The sequence below is a fragment of the Daldinia loculata genome, assembly GCF_022478755.1.
Source record: "Daldinia loculata strain CBS 113971 unplaced genomic scaffold F4817scaffold_32, whole genome shotgun sequence".
Lineage (NCBI taxonomy): Eukaryota > Fungi > Ascomycota > Sordariomycetes > Xylariales > Hypoxylaceae > Daldinia > Daldinia loculata.
In genome coordinates this window covers 387,153-400,629 of record NW_026054886.1, presented here as the reverse complement: position 1 = coordinate 400,629, position 13,477 = coordinate 387,153, and the positions used below count along the sequence as shown (strand labels likewise).

The window sequence follows — 13,477 nt, the reverse complement described above, 5'->3', positions numbered from 1 at the left end:
ATATAATAATTATTAACCTTTTTATTAAGTTTATTGATTAAATTTACATATTTTAAGCCTTTTAAGGGTGTTAAAAATGGCTAACATTAACCGCGATATTGGTTATAATATCGATTGTAATATGCGTTATAACGCGGTAACCGTAACACGCAACAAAGTTATACAGGTATAAAAAAAAAATGGGAAAATTTAAGCAATTAAATTACGAGTTTTAGATATAAAATAATTTATTTTATACGTGGTTGTGGTGTTGATAAAAGTGGTTAATATTAGCCGCAATATCGGTTGTAATGTAATAGCTGTAATTTAATAACCGCAATATGCCACAAGGCCGTACGGGTATAAAAAAAAGACAAAAATATTAAAGCAATTAAATAATAACTTTTAAAGTATTTTATATATGGTTACGGGTGTTGTTATGATATTAATTATAATAATAATGTATTAATATTATTTTTTTAACAATTTTTTTAACGTTAAAGTTTAAAATATTATAACGCAATACCGTATAAATATGTAAAAAAAATGGAAAAGTTTAAACAATTAAATAAAAACTTTTAAAGTATTTTATACGTTGTTATAAATGTTGTTACAAGTGTTATAAATATTATTATAATATTAATTACGGTATATTATCGGTTGCGATATTATTTTTACGTTAAACGTTAAAGCTTATAATATTATAACGTAATGCCGTATAAATATGTAAAAAAAATAAAAAAGTAAAAAAAATAAAATATTAACTTTAAATTATAAAAATAAAAACTATTTTATACGTTATTATTAAATATTAAATTATCGTAAACATAATATTTTTAAAAAAATTATGCCATTTTTACAACTTTAACGCTTAAATTAATTTAAACCAAAATTTAAAAAACACTTAAGTCGTGACCCACAAATATAAACACATAAACCATGCGTTTTATAACGCTATAGCGTTAACAAACAAAGCCCGTTTCTCAAATTTTAGTTTAAACTATTAAAATAAAAAATTAATTGTTTTTTTATCTTAAATAACTTTAAACTTAAATTCGTTTTATAAACGGGTTACGCCCGTTTACGCTTGTTAACGCCATAAACGCCACGTAACGCATAACCCGTATAATTGTATTTATAAGTTATAAATAAAACATTTTACAAATTTAAATTTAAAGTTATTTTAAACTTATAAAAAACATTTAACATAAAATTATTAATAAAAAATAAAAAATAACATTTTTAACAATTTAATAAATTATAATAATATATAAAACAGTTTTTATTATAATAACTCGATTTTAATGTTAATTTTTTTTTATTTTTTTAACTTTTTTTTATATTCGTATAACGTTACATTATTATATACCAAGTTTTAATGTTAAAAAAAACATTTAACATAAAAATAATAAAAAATTAACATAATTAACAAATTAATTAATAATATAATATTACGTATAAAATATTTTTTATTTTAACTTTAATTTAATAATATTATTATTTAAACTTTTAAACTTTTTTTTTATATATTTATATAATTTTAACGCATGTTATAACGCGTATTATAACGTATATTACAACCGATGTTATAACCGATATAACTGATATAACCGATGTTATAATTAATATTATAATTAATTTTAACTTAAAATACATATATTTAATTAATAAACTTAATAAAAAAGTTAATAATAATTATATAATTAATTATAATTTATTATAAAAACGCGTTAATATTATTATTTTAATAATTGTTTTAATAATTGTTTTAATAATTTTTTATGCCATAAATTTAATTTTTAAAAAAACGGGTTTTAATAAAACTTTAAACCAAAGTTAAAATATTCAAAATATAAAATAAAGTAAAAGTTTAATTAATTAAAAAGTAATATAGTTAAAAAGGTATAACCAAACAAACGAATATTTTAATTTTAATTTAAAATCATTTAAAATAATTGTTTTTATAAATAAAAATATTTTAATTATAATAATTAACTAATATATTATTAATTATTTTATTATTATATATAATTTTTAAAAATAAAAATATGTTAAAAAAAGTAATTTTATTAAATGATAAAAATTATAATAAACGTATAATATAATAAAAGTTTTAAAATTTAAGCTAAAATTATTTACCAATTAATTATTTATTATATTATATATAAAAAATTTTTGGATTTTTTATAAATTTAAAAAAAAGCAAACGTTAATAATATTAAAAATTATATATATATTATAAATTATTTACTAATTAATTATTTGTTTTTTTATAATGGTTATATATTAAAGGCTGCTTATAATACTTGCTTAATGTGCTCGAGGCAAGTCCAAAGAGGCACCCCTATTATCTGTAGGGCCGGTTTAACGATAGGCCACCCTCTACTTCTCGAATGAAGACCGCAATCATACTACCGTCGTTGTCTAGCTAATGACAATCTAGGACAGTAATGGTGTCTCTACTGGTGAATTTCCCCTTAATAAAACCGGGGGCTTGGTCTGTCTAGCATCTATCACGACGAGAAAGAGTTTTGTATTGACCTCCTTGTCCCTTTAGTAGTATTGGTAGAGAGATTTTAGATACCCCCGTTAGTAATTCCGTATGGTAACCTGTCTTGGTTAATTTTGCAACTTACAACGCGCCCCGAGTTAATAAATTGAACTACAGACGAGGCTAATAGAGGATCCATAAGAGTGCCAGACGAAGATGGATTGGTCTTCATATTCCTTAACAATCTCCTCCTGTAGACTTAGAAACGATCGCTTCTCTTCGCTGTATAGGAGAGGCATAGCGATACCAAAAATTCCGAGTAAGGAGTAGACTTGGTCTTCAATCCGCGTAGTTTCCCTTTGCGAGGCCCAAAATATTTTCTGCGCAATGCTAAAGCGGCCTAAATCGCCGGAACGGAAGGGGTTAATGTTAATTTTAGTAAGATCGGAAATATCATCACGCAGTGTATCTCGAGTTCCAATGTTGACCTAATCTGTTGAGAAGAAGACAGCAACTCTCACATGTAATCAAATACTTTAGGTACGTCCTTCTCGTGACAAGTGCGTTCCTATATACATTACATACGTATATAAGGGCATTTATGTAGGGTACCTTTTTTACACACAAATGTACCACGGTATTAGGTAGTTGCGTATATGTACGTAAGGTTATGTACCCAATCTAGATGGGGTGCTATTGGATATGTATCAATCAAGCCAATGATGCAGTTGAAAAATAAAAGCTTGATTAACCTCACTTATCAAACTGATCGAGAAAATAGAAATGTAATTTTGCACTACAGGCATGCTTTGCAGTAGTTAAAAGTTATTAACATAAAGATAGCTTGTGATATATAACGGAAATCAGTAAGGCCAGTATTGGTAACCTTATTGGCAGTGAGGCTGAATTTAAAAACAATTACTTCTCGGTGTTTAGGTTACCCTTTTACTTGACATTATGGCGTCCTCGATGTACCTTAGGTACTTAAATTAAATTCGTTCTATAGAGAATATTACAAACTTTACTAAGGCGTATTGTTGTTATCGACGCAAATCAAAACGTGTATTATGTAGTGCTACATGTAGCCTCTGTTGCTTCATAAGAGACCTATCTTGGAGCAATGTAAATAGGAGCAATTGTATTAATAGGGGGGTGCGTGACGATCGAAGTATGGTATGTAGCTAGGTACCTAAGGTATAGAAATATAATTATTTGTACGTAAAAAAATTAAATCACTACCCGTATTACGCTGGTAGAATCAGTTCCAGTGTTGATTCTAATTATTATTGATACGTACCTTAGTACTGCGTACTTTGATTTTGATTTTGATTTTGATTTTGAGTTGACAATATATGCGTATCCTAGGTGATGGCCACCTGTTGCGCTGGTGATGTTACTGATTTGATTTACTTAGGTACCTCTGATTTAATCCCCTACTTGAAGATTAAATATTTTTGATCTTCTAGTAATTGATTACATTCCCATCATTCCTAATCACCCCTCCGAAATTTACCTACATAAAGAAGCCCACCAGCAACCAAAATTTATTTCCAACTTCATCCACCTTCAACACATTTCCCAAACCAACCTCTCTTCTTCTATCCATACTACCTCACCAACAACATTCCCAATACCCTTCTAATTAAAGCTTTCATCCATATCGAACTTGTCCTTTAATCCTTACCTTAGTGCACCATACCTATTGACCAACCTCACTCAACTGTACGGCTATTATTTTGTTCTCATTTTCTTGAAAAGGTTTCTCTGAGCTCAGGTACGTGTTGAAATTTTATTTATCCGAACGCGTCTGTTATACTCTGGCAACAAAGTCTACGTGCCTGAAGTTTACACCACGAATGGCACAAGTCATACTTCTTCCTCCTCCTGCTCGCTACCACCACTACCAATTCTTTCCTACTTCATCACAAACCACTCAACATGTTGAAGACTTTCAAACTTCTTATTAAACCCATGAACCTATTCGCTAAATTACATTCACTCCATTACTCGTCTACCTAACCTTACCCTAACTTGTTGCCTAAACCCAGACCTTACACTAAACACCACTACCTTTTATTATTTTTATATTCTCAACCCTTTCCATTCCTTATTCTTAACCTAATCGACTCCGCACTCTTACTGTATTAAAATGCTAACACTTACGCTAGGCCCTCGAGACTTCTTTCTTGATTGTTTACATCTCGGCTCCCCTCGCCCACCTCACTGACTAGCCGCTGACCAACTGCCTCTTACCTCCCCTTTTACCCTGACCTACCTTTGACTAACTTATTACAACCGATAACTACCTTCCTCATTACTAACCACCGAACAATAATAGAATCCCTACTTCCAATACCCTACCTCCTCGCCCTACCTCGCCCTACCCTCGACTGACCAACACTCTTTCCCGACCGACAATCCTCCTCCTCTTCCTCGCCGACAGCCGCCCGACACTCCTCTTCGATCGACCGACCAACCTCCTACCTCCTACCTCCTACCTCCTCTCCCTACCTTCGACCAACCGACCGACCAACCGACCGACACTCTACACTTATACATATACAGGACAGGGATGTGGTGCTTGGTCCTGGGTATGAACTTGCACTAGAGGAATTTGCCCGAACCCAACAGTCAAGGACGCACCTCCGAAGGCTGAATGAAACCCTTTGCAGGGAATCGGCAGTGTGCGGTTAAACCCACGCTCGTACGGCCCGGGTCCCTCGACTTGCTCCCGTATTCTCTTACCTTTTATCTATGAGAGAAGAAATTCCGGTGATCGGTTCGAGTCCGGCACGCGGTGGGAGCGAGATATTGTAAGCCTGGAGAGAAGCGCACTCTGGACTATTTTCTCTCTTACACGCATTGCACTCTCGGCCTAGTAAACTGACCCTGCGGTAACTGAGGTGGGGTGAACGCGGCAGAGGGTATGTGACGCCGGGGTCTTTCACTGCTTTGGCTGTCCTAGGTGTGCCTTGGCTCAGTTGGAAAATGAATTTTTGGAACCTACTTAAAGGCTCGTGTGCGGCCTGTTTCTGGTATTACACTACCTCCAGAAACGAACGCATGCAACTGGGCTCAGTTGGTGAGCGGAATGCTCTAATGCATTCCATAATTTTTTGTATCAACGGCTGCACGTGGCCTGTGTCTCTGACCAAATACATGCACCCCCTTTTTCATTACTCTCTCCAATTTATTGGGGGTGTAAAGAAGAAGCCTAAGTTTAGTCATTATTATTATGTATCGATATTACTCATTGTCTTGTAAGATAGACCCTATGAGGATATCATCGTCCATGATGTTAGGATATGGCCGGTTTAGAGCAATACGACCGTATATTCCTCCCAGTTATGATTGACTGCTTAGGTACGCAAGATGGTTGAAGTTGATTTGTATATCAACGTTCCCCGGCTCGTTCATTTGTTTTTGGAAACATCGACAGCATGCATGTAGGGCTTTTGGTATACATGTATCGATCTTCGATCAAGTCGTTCTCTTTTAGGCTTTAATCTATGAAGGGTTACATTGTGAATGATCGACCCGGGGTGTTGTTGGGCTATGGGCTGTGCTTGACGTTGTACTATAACGTACAAAGCTCAAGAGATGGGCCAATGAGATTCTATCCCGAGCAGAGAGGGGCTGAACTGCTAGACTTGCCAAATATGGTGATTCCGACCGGAGCGGAGAATCAGCTAAGAAGTTTACATTTCCAATCAAGCTCATGCTAATAAGGTTATAAATTAAGGGTTTCCGTCTTATTTGAATTCGGGTTGAAAAGTTATAGAGCATAATTCATATCTAACTGATTACTTAAATCATGGCACCTCTGGGAATAGCAATTATCGGCGGAGGCATCTTCGTCAAAGAGCAGCATATAGTGAGTATTTTGGAGACCCTCGTGGCTTATTGTCCCTGTCAGTCTCTCACCACGGGACCGACGTCATGCAAAATTCTACCCAAGAGGGCTAGACCCCCTGGACAGACACATCCTAAATCTCCCCCCTTAAAAAGTGATATTAGCTAACATACCACCAGCCCGCTGCTCTTGCCTCCCCCCTGCTGTCGATTAAGGCTATCTGGTCTCGGTCTCGTAAGAGCGCAGAAGAAGCCTCATGGCTTGTTTCTGGTGATGCTACTACTCCCTCGGTGGATCTGTACTCGTCGGATTCTGGAGATGGCAAGTCTTATGAAGACCTCCTTAAGCGCGACGATATAACCGGAGTTATAATTGCTCTTCCAATCCTGGATCAGCCCGCATATATCGAAAAGGCCCTGGCAGCCGGAAAGCATGTCCTAGCGGAGAAGCCGATAGCCAAGGATCTTGAAACTGCTAATAAGCTGATCGCATACTCGAAAGAAATTTCGGCTGAGACTAAGGCATCCTTAGCTATAGCGGAAAACTTCCGATTCCAACCAGGCTGGGCCTACGGTGCTGAGGAGGTCAAGAAGCTCGGCAAGGTTACGGGCTTTGTAGTAAGGCTACACTCTATGATGGAGGCAACCAACAAGTACTACCTCACACCGTGGCGGACAACGCCGCAGTACCAGGGTGGGTTCCTTTTAGACGGTGGCGTGCACTTCACAGCCGGCATTAGGAAACTCCTAGGCGCAGAAAATGCCATTGACACCTTGGTGGCCCAAACCGCCTTAGTTTCAAGCCATCTGCCTCCAGTAGACTCCATCAATGCGGTCTTGAAAACGAAGTCTGGTGTAGTGGGTTCGTATATTACATCCGTGGGAACAACTATGGATGCATTCGAATTCGACATCGCCTGCGAACAAGGTGTTGTTAAGGCTGAGGGAGCTAAGGTAGTTACGCTCCGAGGAATTGGGAAAAATGCCGTGGCAGAGGAAAAGGTGTTCGAGAAGACTAGTGGGGTCAAGGAGGAGGTTCATGCCTGGGCTGAGTCCATTGTGTCTGGAGTACCAAATCCCAACCAGACTCCTGAACAAGCACTCGCAGATCTGGAACTGATTGAGAAGATGTTGTCAAGCGGCGAACAGGATGGGGCGCGTCAGAAGCTGGAGTACCAAGATTTCGTATAGGGGGGGCTTTTCACAACTTGCTGGAACTAGGTCCTACATGTAGCTTCTCGAGTCCCTGCCGTAGTTTAGAATCCATACCGTTGGAATTAGGTCGTTGTGTTGAGCGGTCTACGAAGACTTGAACGTATTCGCCCACAGCCTTGACTTGCTCAACGCCCTTCTCGAACAGTGCAATCTCATAGACGACACTGGATTTCCCCAGTTTATTGACCCGAAGGCAGAGTTCGGCAACCTTAGGGTATGATATAGGGGAAAAGTAATTGCAATGCGTTTGGGCCATTAGAGGGTGCTGCGCCGAGGTTGGTGGATGGAGAGCACAATGGTCAATCAAGTAAGAATTAATCACAGAATCAAAGCTAGTAGACGTCTGGTGTTAGAAACCTTTCTACTTAGTACTTAGTGTAATCGGGTTGACTAACAGAAAGTTATATACTGAATTGTTCATATGATCGTACATGTCGTTGTCGCTCCTAGAGAGAGGTGTTAGTCACTTAGAGGTCTGAACATCGTCTTCGGGATGTAGGGATGGGCATACCATCGTGTTCGATATTCAAGCATAAAAGGGTAATCCTTTCTACTTCTACTTTTTAATTCCTTGCTTTGAGCCATGTCTATATAATTACTCGTACCAGATGAATATTTGGTGGATTTCTAGTCGGCTCAGGCTGGAATGTTGAATGTTGTATGTTGTATGTTGTCATCTTATCTTAGGAGGTATTTTTGAACTAAAATCTGTCGGTACCTAAGTAGGTTACATCCATGTTCCGCTCCCGTCCACTCCGGGCGGTTAGGTACTTCGTACAACACCGGATATTTTGGTCGGGCCGTTCTATACTGCCGACGCTCACCGACAAAATTTCCCCAGATACGCAAATGGTCTTTAAATTTGGAACCTTGAATATTACATACTTTAGGAATGTAACAGGGACCCCGCAATTAACCCCAATAGATTAGACTTTGGAGAAAATGTGATGCATTTGTGAATTCTACCATTCTGTACCTAAAGTGCGAGCTTATTTTTACCGAAATAATTCGACGTTGGCAGTGCTTCTTCGATCCATCATCTATCATGAGTCACGTCGCAGAACTGTCGCCTTCCTCGACAACAACCCCTGCGGCAATCATTATGCCGGATATCGAAGCCTTGACCATCACTGAGCCAGCAACGGCCATGAAAAAAGAGAACGGTATATCCTCTAACCTAACTACTCCGTGCGCTGATATTTGGCCGCGGCCATATTACTTCGAGAATGGTTTGCGACGTATCGCTCCGTATCATTTCACGTATAAAACCTGGTGTAAACAGCGATGGAGAGGCAGGAAGCTTATAGACGTGTTCGAGAGCGAGTTTAGAGACCGACCTCTAGCATACTATAAAAACGCCATGGAAACAGGTCAAATATGCGTTAACGGTAAACCGACTAGTCCAGATCATATCCTCAAAAATGGAGAGCTTGTGTCACATACGATACATCGGCACGAGCCACCTGTTACGGCAGATGATATAGGAATTCTCCACGAGGATGAGGATATGATTGTGATTAACAAACCTTCTGGAATCCCGGTCCACCCCGCAGGAAGATATAATTTCAACTCCGTCATCGAAATTATGAAGGCCGAGAGGGGTCCAGACTGGATCGCATATACTTGCAACAGGCTCGACAGGTTAACCAGCGGCATCATGTTCGTCGCAAAGAACCCCAAGGCGGCCGATCGCCTAAGCGAACAGATTAAACAAAGAAGTGTGCGAAAGGAGTATATTGCTAGGGTTATCGGCAACTTCCCCGACGAGGAAGTAGTTTGCAATCAGCCTTTGCTTCAAATTTCCCCAAAACTTGGGTTGAATCGAGTACGGGCAAACGGGAAGACGGCTCGCACGGTTTTCAAAAAGCTAGCATATTATCCCCCACGTGAGCCGCGACGGGAGGGAGATAACGATCCTTCTGAAATAGAAGGCGTTTCCGAAGATAAGGGTAGGCCATGGCTACGTAAAGAAGGATATTCTATTGTGCGATGTCTTCCAGTTACCGGCAGGACTCATCAGATCCGCGTTCACCTCCAGCATTTAGGACACCCTATCCAAAATGATCCCATTTACGCTAACCAAAGGGTTTGGGGAATGAATCTCGGGTACAATGACCCCGAGGCCCTTGAAAACACAGATGAGGATATTATTACACGTCTCAATCGGATGGGAAAAGAAGAAGTGGCAGACGCCGTTGCTTACCATGACGAGATGGTGGACGAGTACTACAAGAGAAAGGCTGAAAAGATGTCTGGTGAGCTCTGTAAGATCTGTGATACACCATTATACACAGATCCCGGACTGCAGGAGCTCTCGCTATGGCTACATAGTCTTCGATACGAGGATGCGGGTGGCGAGTGGAGCTACGTTAGCCCTCTTCCTGGATGGGCTTTACCCCCTTCTGGCATGTCAGGGCCTACAGAAGTCGGAGGTATGGAAGAACTGGTCTCAGCAGTAAAAGATGTCAACCCCGAAATTGTATGACTCCCTACGCGTTAACCCCCAATCGACCACCACCTATCGAATAGTTCGAAGAGAACGAGCAAGTAAGGACAGCATTGCCCATTTGGTCGGTACCGGGCGGGATTTCAAGTACCATTACCTGATTCGCCAGTTTCTTCCGACGTTCACCTACCCGAAGCAATGCGACCCTTTATCACAACCCTTCACGACTAAGTGGGACGTAAAGTCCAAGTACGGAATTGTGCGGTATACTTCTTTACTGCATCACAAATAGTGCTTATAAGGACTAGTCTAGTGAAATGATACTAGTTATCTACCTGGGTACCTTAGCTGGTTAGTGGTGAAAATACACCTGCTTAGAACTACTAATAGGTCTGGAGTCTTGCCCCGCCGCTTGGGTTATTTTCATAGACAGAGTTCAGACGGCATCCAGGCATTGTATGGGGGTCACGGCATCCAGGCATTGTATGGGGGTCACGGCATCACTTTGATCTTGATCTCCATCCCGCGGGTCTTAGCTCCATCGAAGGAGCATTCGCCTTGAACTAGTTTCGGTTTCATTAGGCCACCGTACTTCGTTTCACGCGTCGTTACTTTGACACGCCCGGCAAAGACAATGTGTAGCCCTTTTGGGGCTCTGCGTTAACGTCGGGGATCGTACCTGTTATGAGACTACTCAATAATAGCTATATTACGGAATACGGCTAGAGATCTTAGTGGTATATGTCACTCACGATATAGAAATCATCTTCAGCCGTCACAGCTAGCGAAAAGTTGCAGTAGCGTTTAACAACGGTTGAAGTCGGCGCAAATATTACGGATATAATAATCAAACGCGTCAGCATTCACCTCTATACGTCTTAACATCCTTGCAAATCCGCTGGGAGTAACTTAGGTACCTAATCCGAAGGTCATAAATATGATACAGCTTTCCTTTTCTATGTGGCAACCAAACCTCCGTTTCTACCTACTCAAGAATTATAAGGTCTTACAGCTCTTCAGAGAACATTAAATTTTCCATAAAAATTGAGGTCGCTGAATTCGGAAAGATAAGACCTAGAAAATGTTAGCATCATAGAGGTTGGTCTGTGCAATTATCAACTCGCCCAATTGGTCTCAACTAATCGGACCAACCCGAAGCCTACATTTCCCCCAGATTTTGATGTGATTTCTAGCATTAACCTACTATCTTTGTATAGACGTACTTATGCGCCCTCTTCTTCGCCCATTCCGGGGGTTCGCTCCGAGGGGTCTTCCATAGGCCGGTTCAAAATGGCCTCCATCTAGTGGCGTAGCGTAAAGTCTACTTGGAAACCCTGACCTTGCCGTTAACGCTATATTCCGATGTCCTAGGACACGCGCCTCTGTGTCGCTGCATCGAAGCTTTCTAGCAGACTAGGATTGAGGCTGTCAAGATTACTTAGGCTAGTTTGGAGTGGAACTTTACCTTCGGGTCCGTCGATGGGATAGCTATGTACCTAGCGAGTATGGCCAGAGTATATTCTAGGCTATCTTTCGAAGAACTACTTGTGTACGTAGTAATTTGGTAAATACCTAGGAGGATATTGGCTGTCTGGTTATGAGTTGGATTCCTGTAACCTGTCTGGAATTTACCTCCTTGCAGTACCGGGGGCATCCTTCAAGCTCTAGTCTCCCATGGGGAAGCCGTTTCAAGGATGGTGGGCTAGTTACACTGTTCGTAGCTTTAGTTCTTACCATATGGCAGTTACATGTTTAGTCACCCCATCTAGTTATTATATAACTTCCAGGTTATGTCAACATGATTGTCATCTGATCTTCTGCTATGTAGATCGAAACGACTAGACACATCGTCCAATCCTTAAAATACTTAGTATCACCTATGCTTCCAGACACGCCCTTTTCCATATCATCATCTTACACAAGAGTTATACTGCAGTCAACACTGAATCCGAAATATTTCCAACAGTATGAAGCCCGCAGGAGAGACCAACAAGGCTGGGAAGCGCAAAGGTAGCGTATACCCTATCATTTTTGAGTAGTCTTGGCTGAAGTTGACCTTATGCATATAGGGACCAGGAGTGTATCTACACTTACTCCTACGCAGCTCGCTCGGAAGCGTGCCAACGACAGAGAAGCTCAAAGAGCAATTCGTGCTAGGACGAAAGAACATATTGAAAGCCTTGAGAGAGAAATAGAAGAACTCCGCAGCCATCAAGATCGAGACAAAACTATTCAAACCCTCCTCCGGAGAAATAAAACCCTGGAAAATGAACTTCGTCATCTTAGAGAAAGCATGGGTATTCGTGCTGCTAACACAAGCGAACCATACCACCCTGGTATGCACGATATCTTATATTCAGGGTGCGATTTAGCGACTAACCCTTTTACAGTATTCCACAGTTCTAGCCCTTCGGAACCCCATTCCTTCGGGCAGTCTGGACCCAGCTTCCCCATGATGCAGAACATCTCTTCTTACAACAACATGCCCGATGCTGCAGAAGGTTGGCCATCGACTAGGCCATGTTCCCTTCCATCTACAGTCTCTAGCCCTGTTTCCTCCGTTGGTACAGACGATTTTGGAGGTAATTACATTCCTAGTGGTGCTCCCACCACAGTCTTTGAGCGGTCTAGTCTACCCCCAAATGTACACTCTCCTACCATCTCTTGCGTCAATGGCGAGGCCACCTTTGACGACACGAAGCCAGGTATGTTTCCGACTGCGATATAGCAAGTTTATATCTGAGTTTCTAATTAATATAATTATAGGATTTGGATGCGACCCGATCAACGTCATGCCTGTCAATCCAACTTATCATTTGCAACCGTGGAGTATGTACCCAATGCCGCAATACCAGCCCCAACAGGCTACACTCGGGCACAACTCGCATATACCCCAGATTGGGAGATGCACGTTCTAATCATGAAGGCTTCATGCCGAAATGATGTGCTCCTGATATGATATATCGAGGACTGCCGATGCCTGATTAATATGGCAGGAGAGCGATCGCGATCTGAAGTCATATTTGGTTCGGCGCATCCAGACGCCCGACCACTTCTACGCGAGTCCGCCGAGGCCATGTCCGCCCTTAAGATACAAGGACATCCAACATAGCCTCCATCGAGTAAAGGCAAAATGTTGCTATCACATCCTCTCGTCGACTTAGCTGCTGCGCTGTTTGATTGTGACCACCTGGTTGGGACACTTGAACGCGTAGGTAGCTTATTGTCTGGTTAATCAGACCGATTCACGGAGCATATACTAGACTCAGCAGAGTTTTAACACCTCAGCCGAGTCAGCAGATCATACCACACCGGCAATGGGTCGATTTGCTTTTCCGGCGGGCGCCGCGAGACGCAGTTACCAAGCAACAAGACAGCTTCACAAGGCGTTATCCGGAGTCCACAGGTACAGTCAGTATTGCCACGCACTCACATTAAGCTATCTTGATATAGACTTTTTATGGATTGAGTTATGGATGGGATGAGAAATGATT

At 40.6% G+C, this 13,477-nt stretch overlaps 4 protein-coding genes across 4 annotated transcripts; 3 read left to right on the top strand and 1 right to left on the bottom strand.

Moving 5' to 3' along the window:
- The first annotated feature begins 6,103 nt into the window (after positions 1 to 6,103).
- On the top strand, positions 6,104 to 8,219 carry F4817DRAFT_341194 (NAD(P)-binding protein). The gene is made up of 5 exons (XM_049303722.1): positions 6,104 to 6,344; positions 6,503 to 7,869; positions 7,933 to 7,983; positions 8,049 to 8,090; positions 8,143 to 8,219. Exons 1-2 carry the CDS (start codon positions 6,285 to 6,287, stop codon positions 7,511 to 7,513), a joined length of 1,071 nt encoding a protein of 356 aa, XP_049158044.1. The 5' UTR covers positions 6,104 to 6,284; the 3' UTR covers positions 7,514 to 7,869; positions 7,933 to 7,983; positions 8,049 to 8,090; positions 8,143 to 8,219.
- Positions 7,519 to 8,219, bottom strand: F4817DRAFT_150851 (thioesterase family protein). The gene is made up of 3 exons (XM_049297979.1): positions 8,049 to 8,219; positions 7,933 to 7,983; positions 7,519 to 7,869 (listed from the first exon to the last, which is right to left on the bottom strand). The coding sequence occupies exons 1-3, from the start codon at positions 8,120 to 8,122 to the stop codon at positions 7,524 to 7,526; spliced, it is 471 nt and encodes a 156-aa protein (XP_049158045.1). The 5' UTR covers positions 8,123 to 8,219; the 3' UTR covers positions 7,519 to 7,523.
- A 208-nt stretch (positions 8,220 to 8,427) lies between these two features.
- F4817DRAFT_150832 (pseudouridine synthase) lies at positions 8,428 to 10,722 on the top strand. The gene has a single exon (XM_049297978.1). The coding sequence runs from the start codon at positions 8,583 to 8,585 to the stop codon at positions 10,020 to 10,022; it is 1,440 nt and encodes a 479-aa protein (XP_049158043.1). The 5' UTR covers positions 8,428 to 8,582; the 3' UTR covers positions 10,023 to 10,722.
- A 1,228-nt stretch (positions 10,723 to 11,950) lies between these two features.
- F4817DRAFT_366155 (uncharacterized protein) lies at positions 11,951 to 12,901 on the top strand (the record flags this gene model as incomplete). The annotated part of the gene is made up of 4 exons (XM_049306952.1): positions 11,951 to 11,993; positions 12,053 to 12,319; positions 12,374 to 12,688; positions 12,750 to 12,901. The coding sequence occupies 4 exons, from the start codon at positions 11,951 to 11,953 to the stop codon at positions 12,899 to 12,901; spliced, it is 777 nt and encodes a 258-aa protein (XP_049158042.1).
- Positions 12,902 to 13,477: the final 576 nt, after the last annotated feature.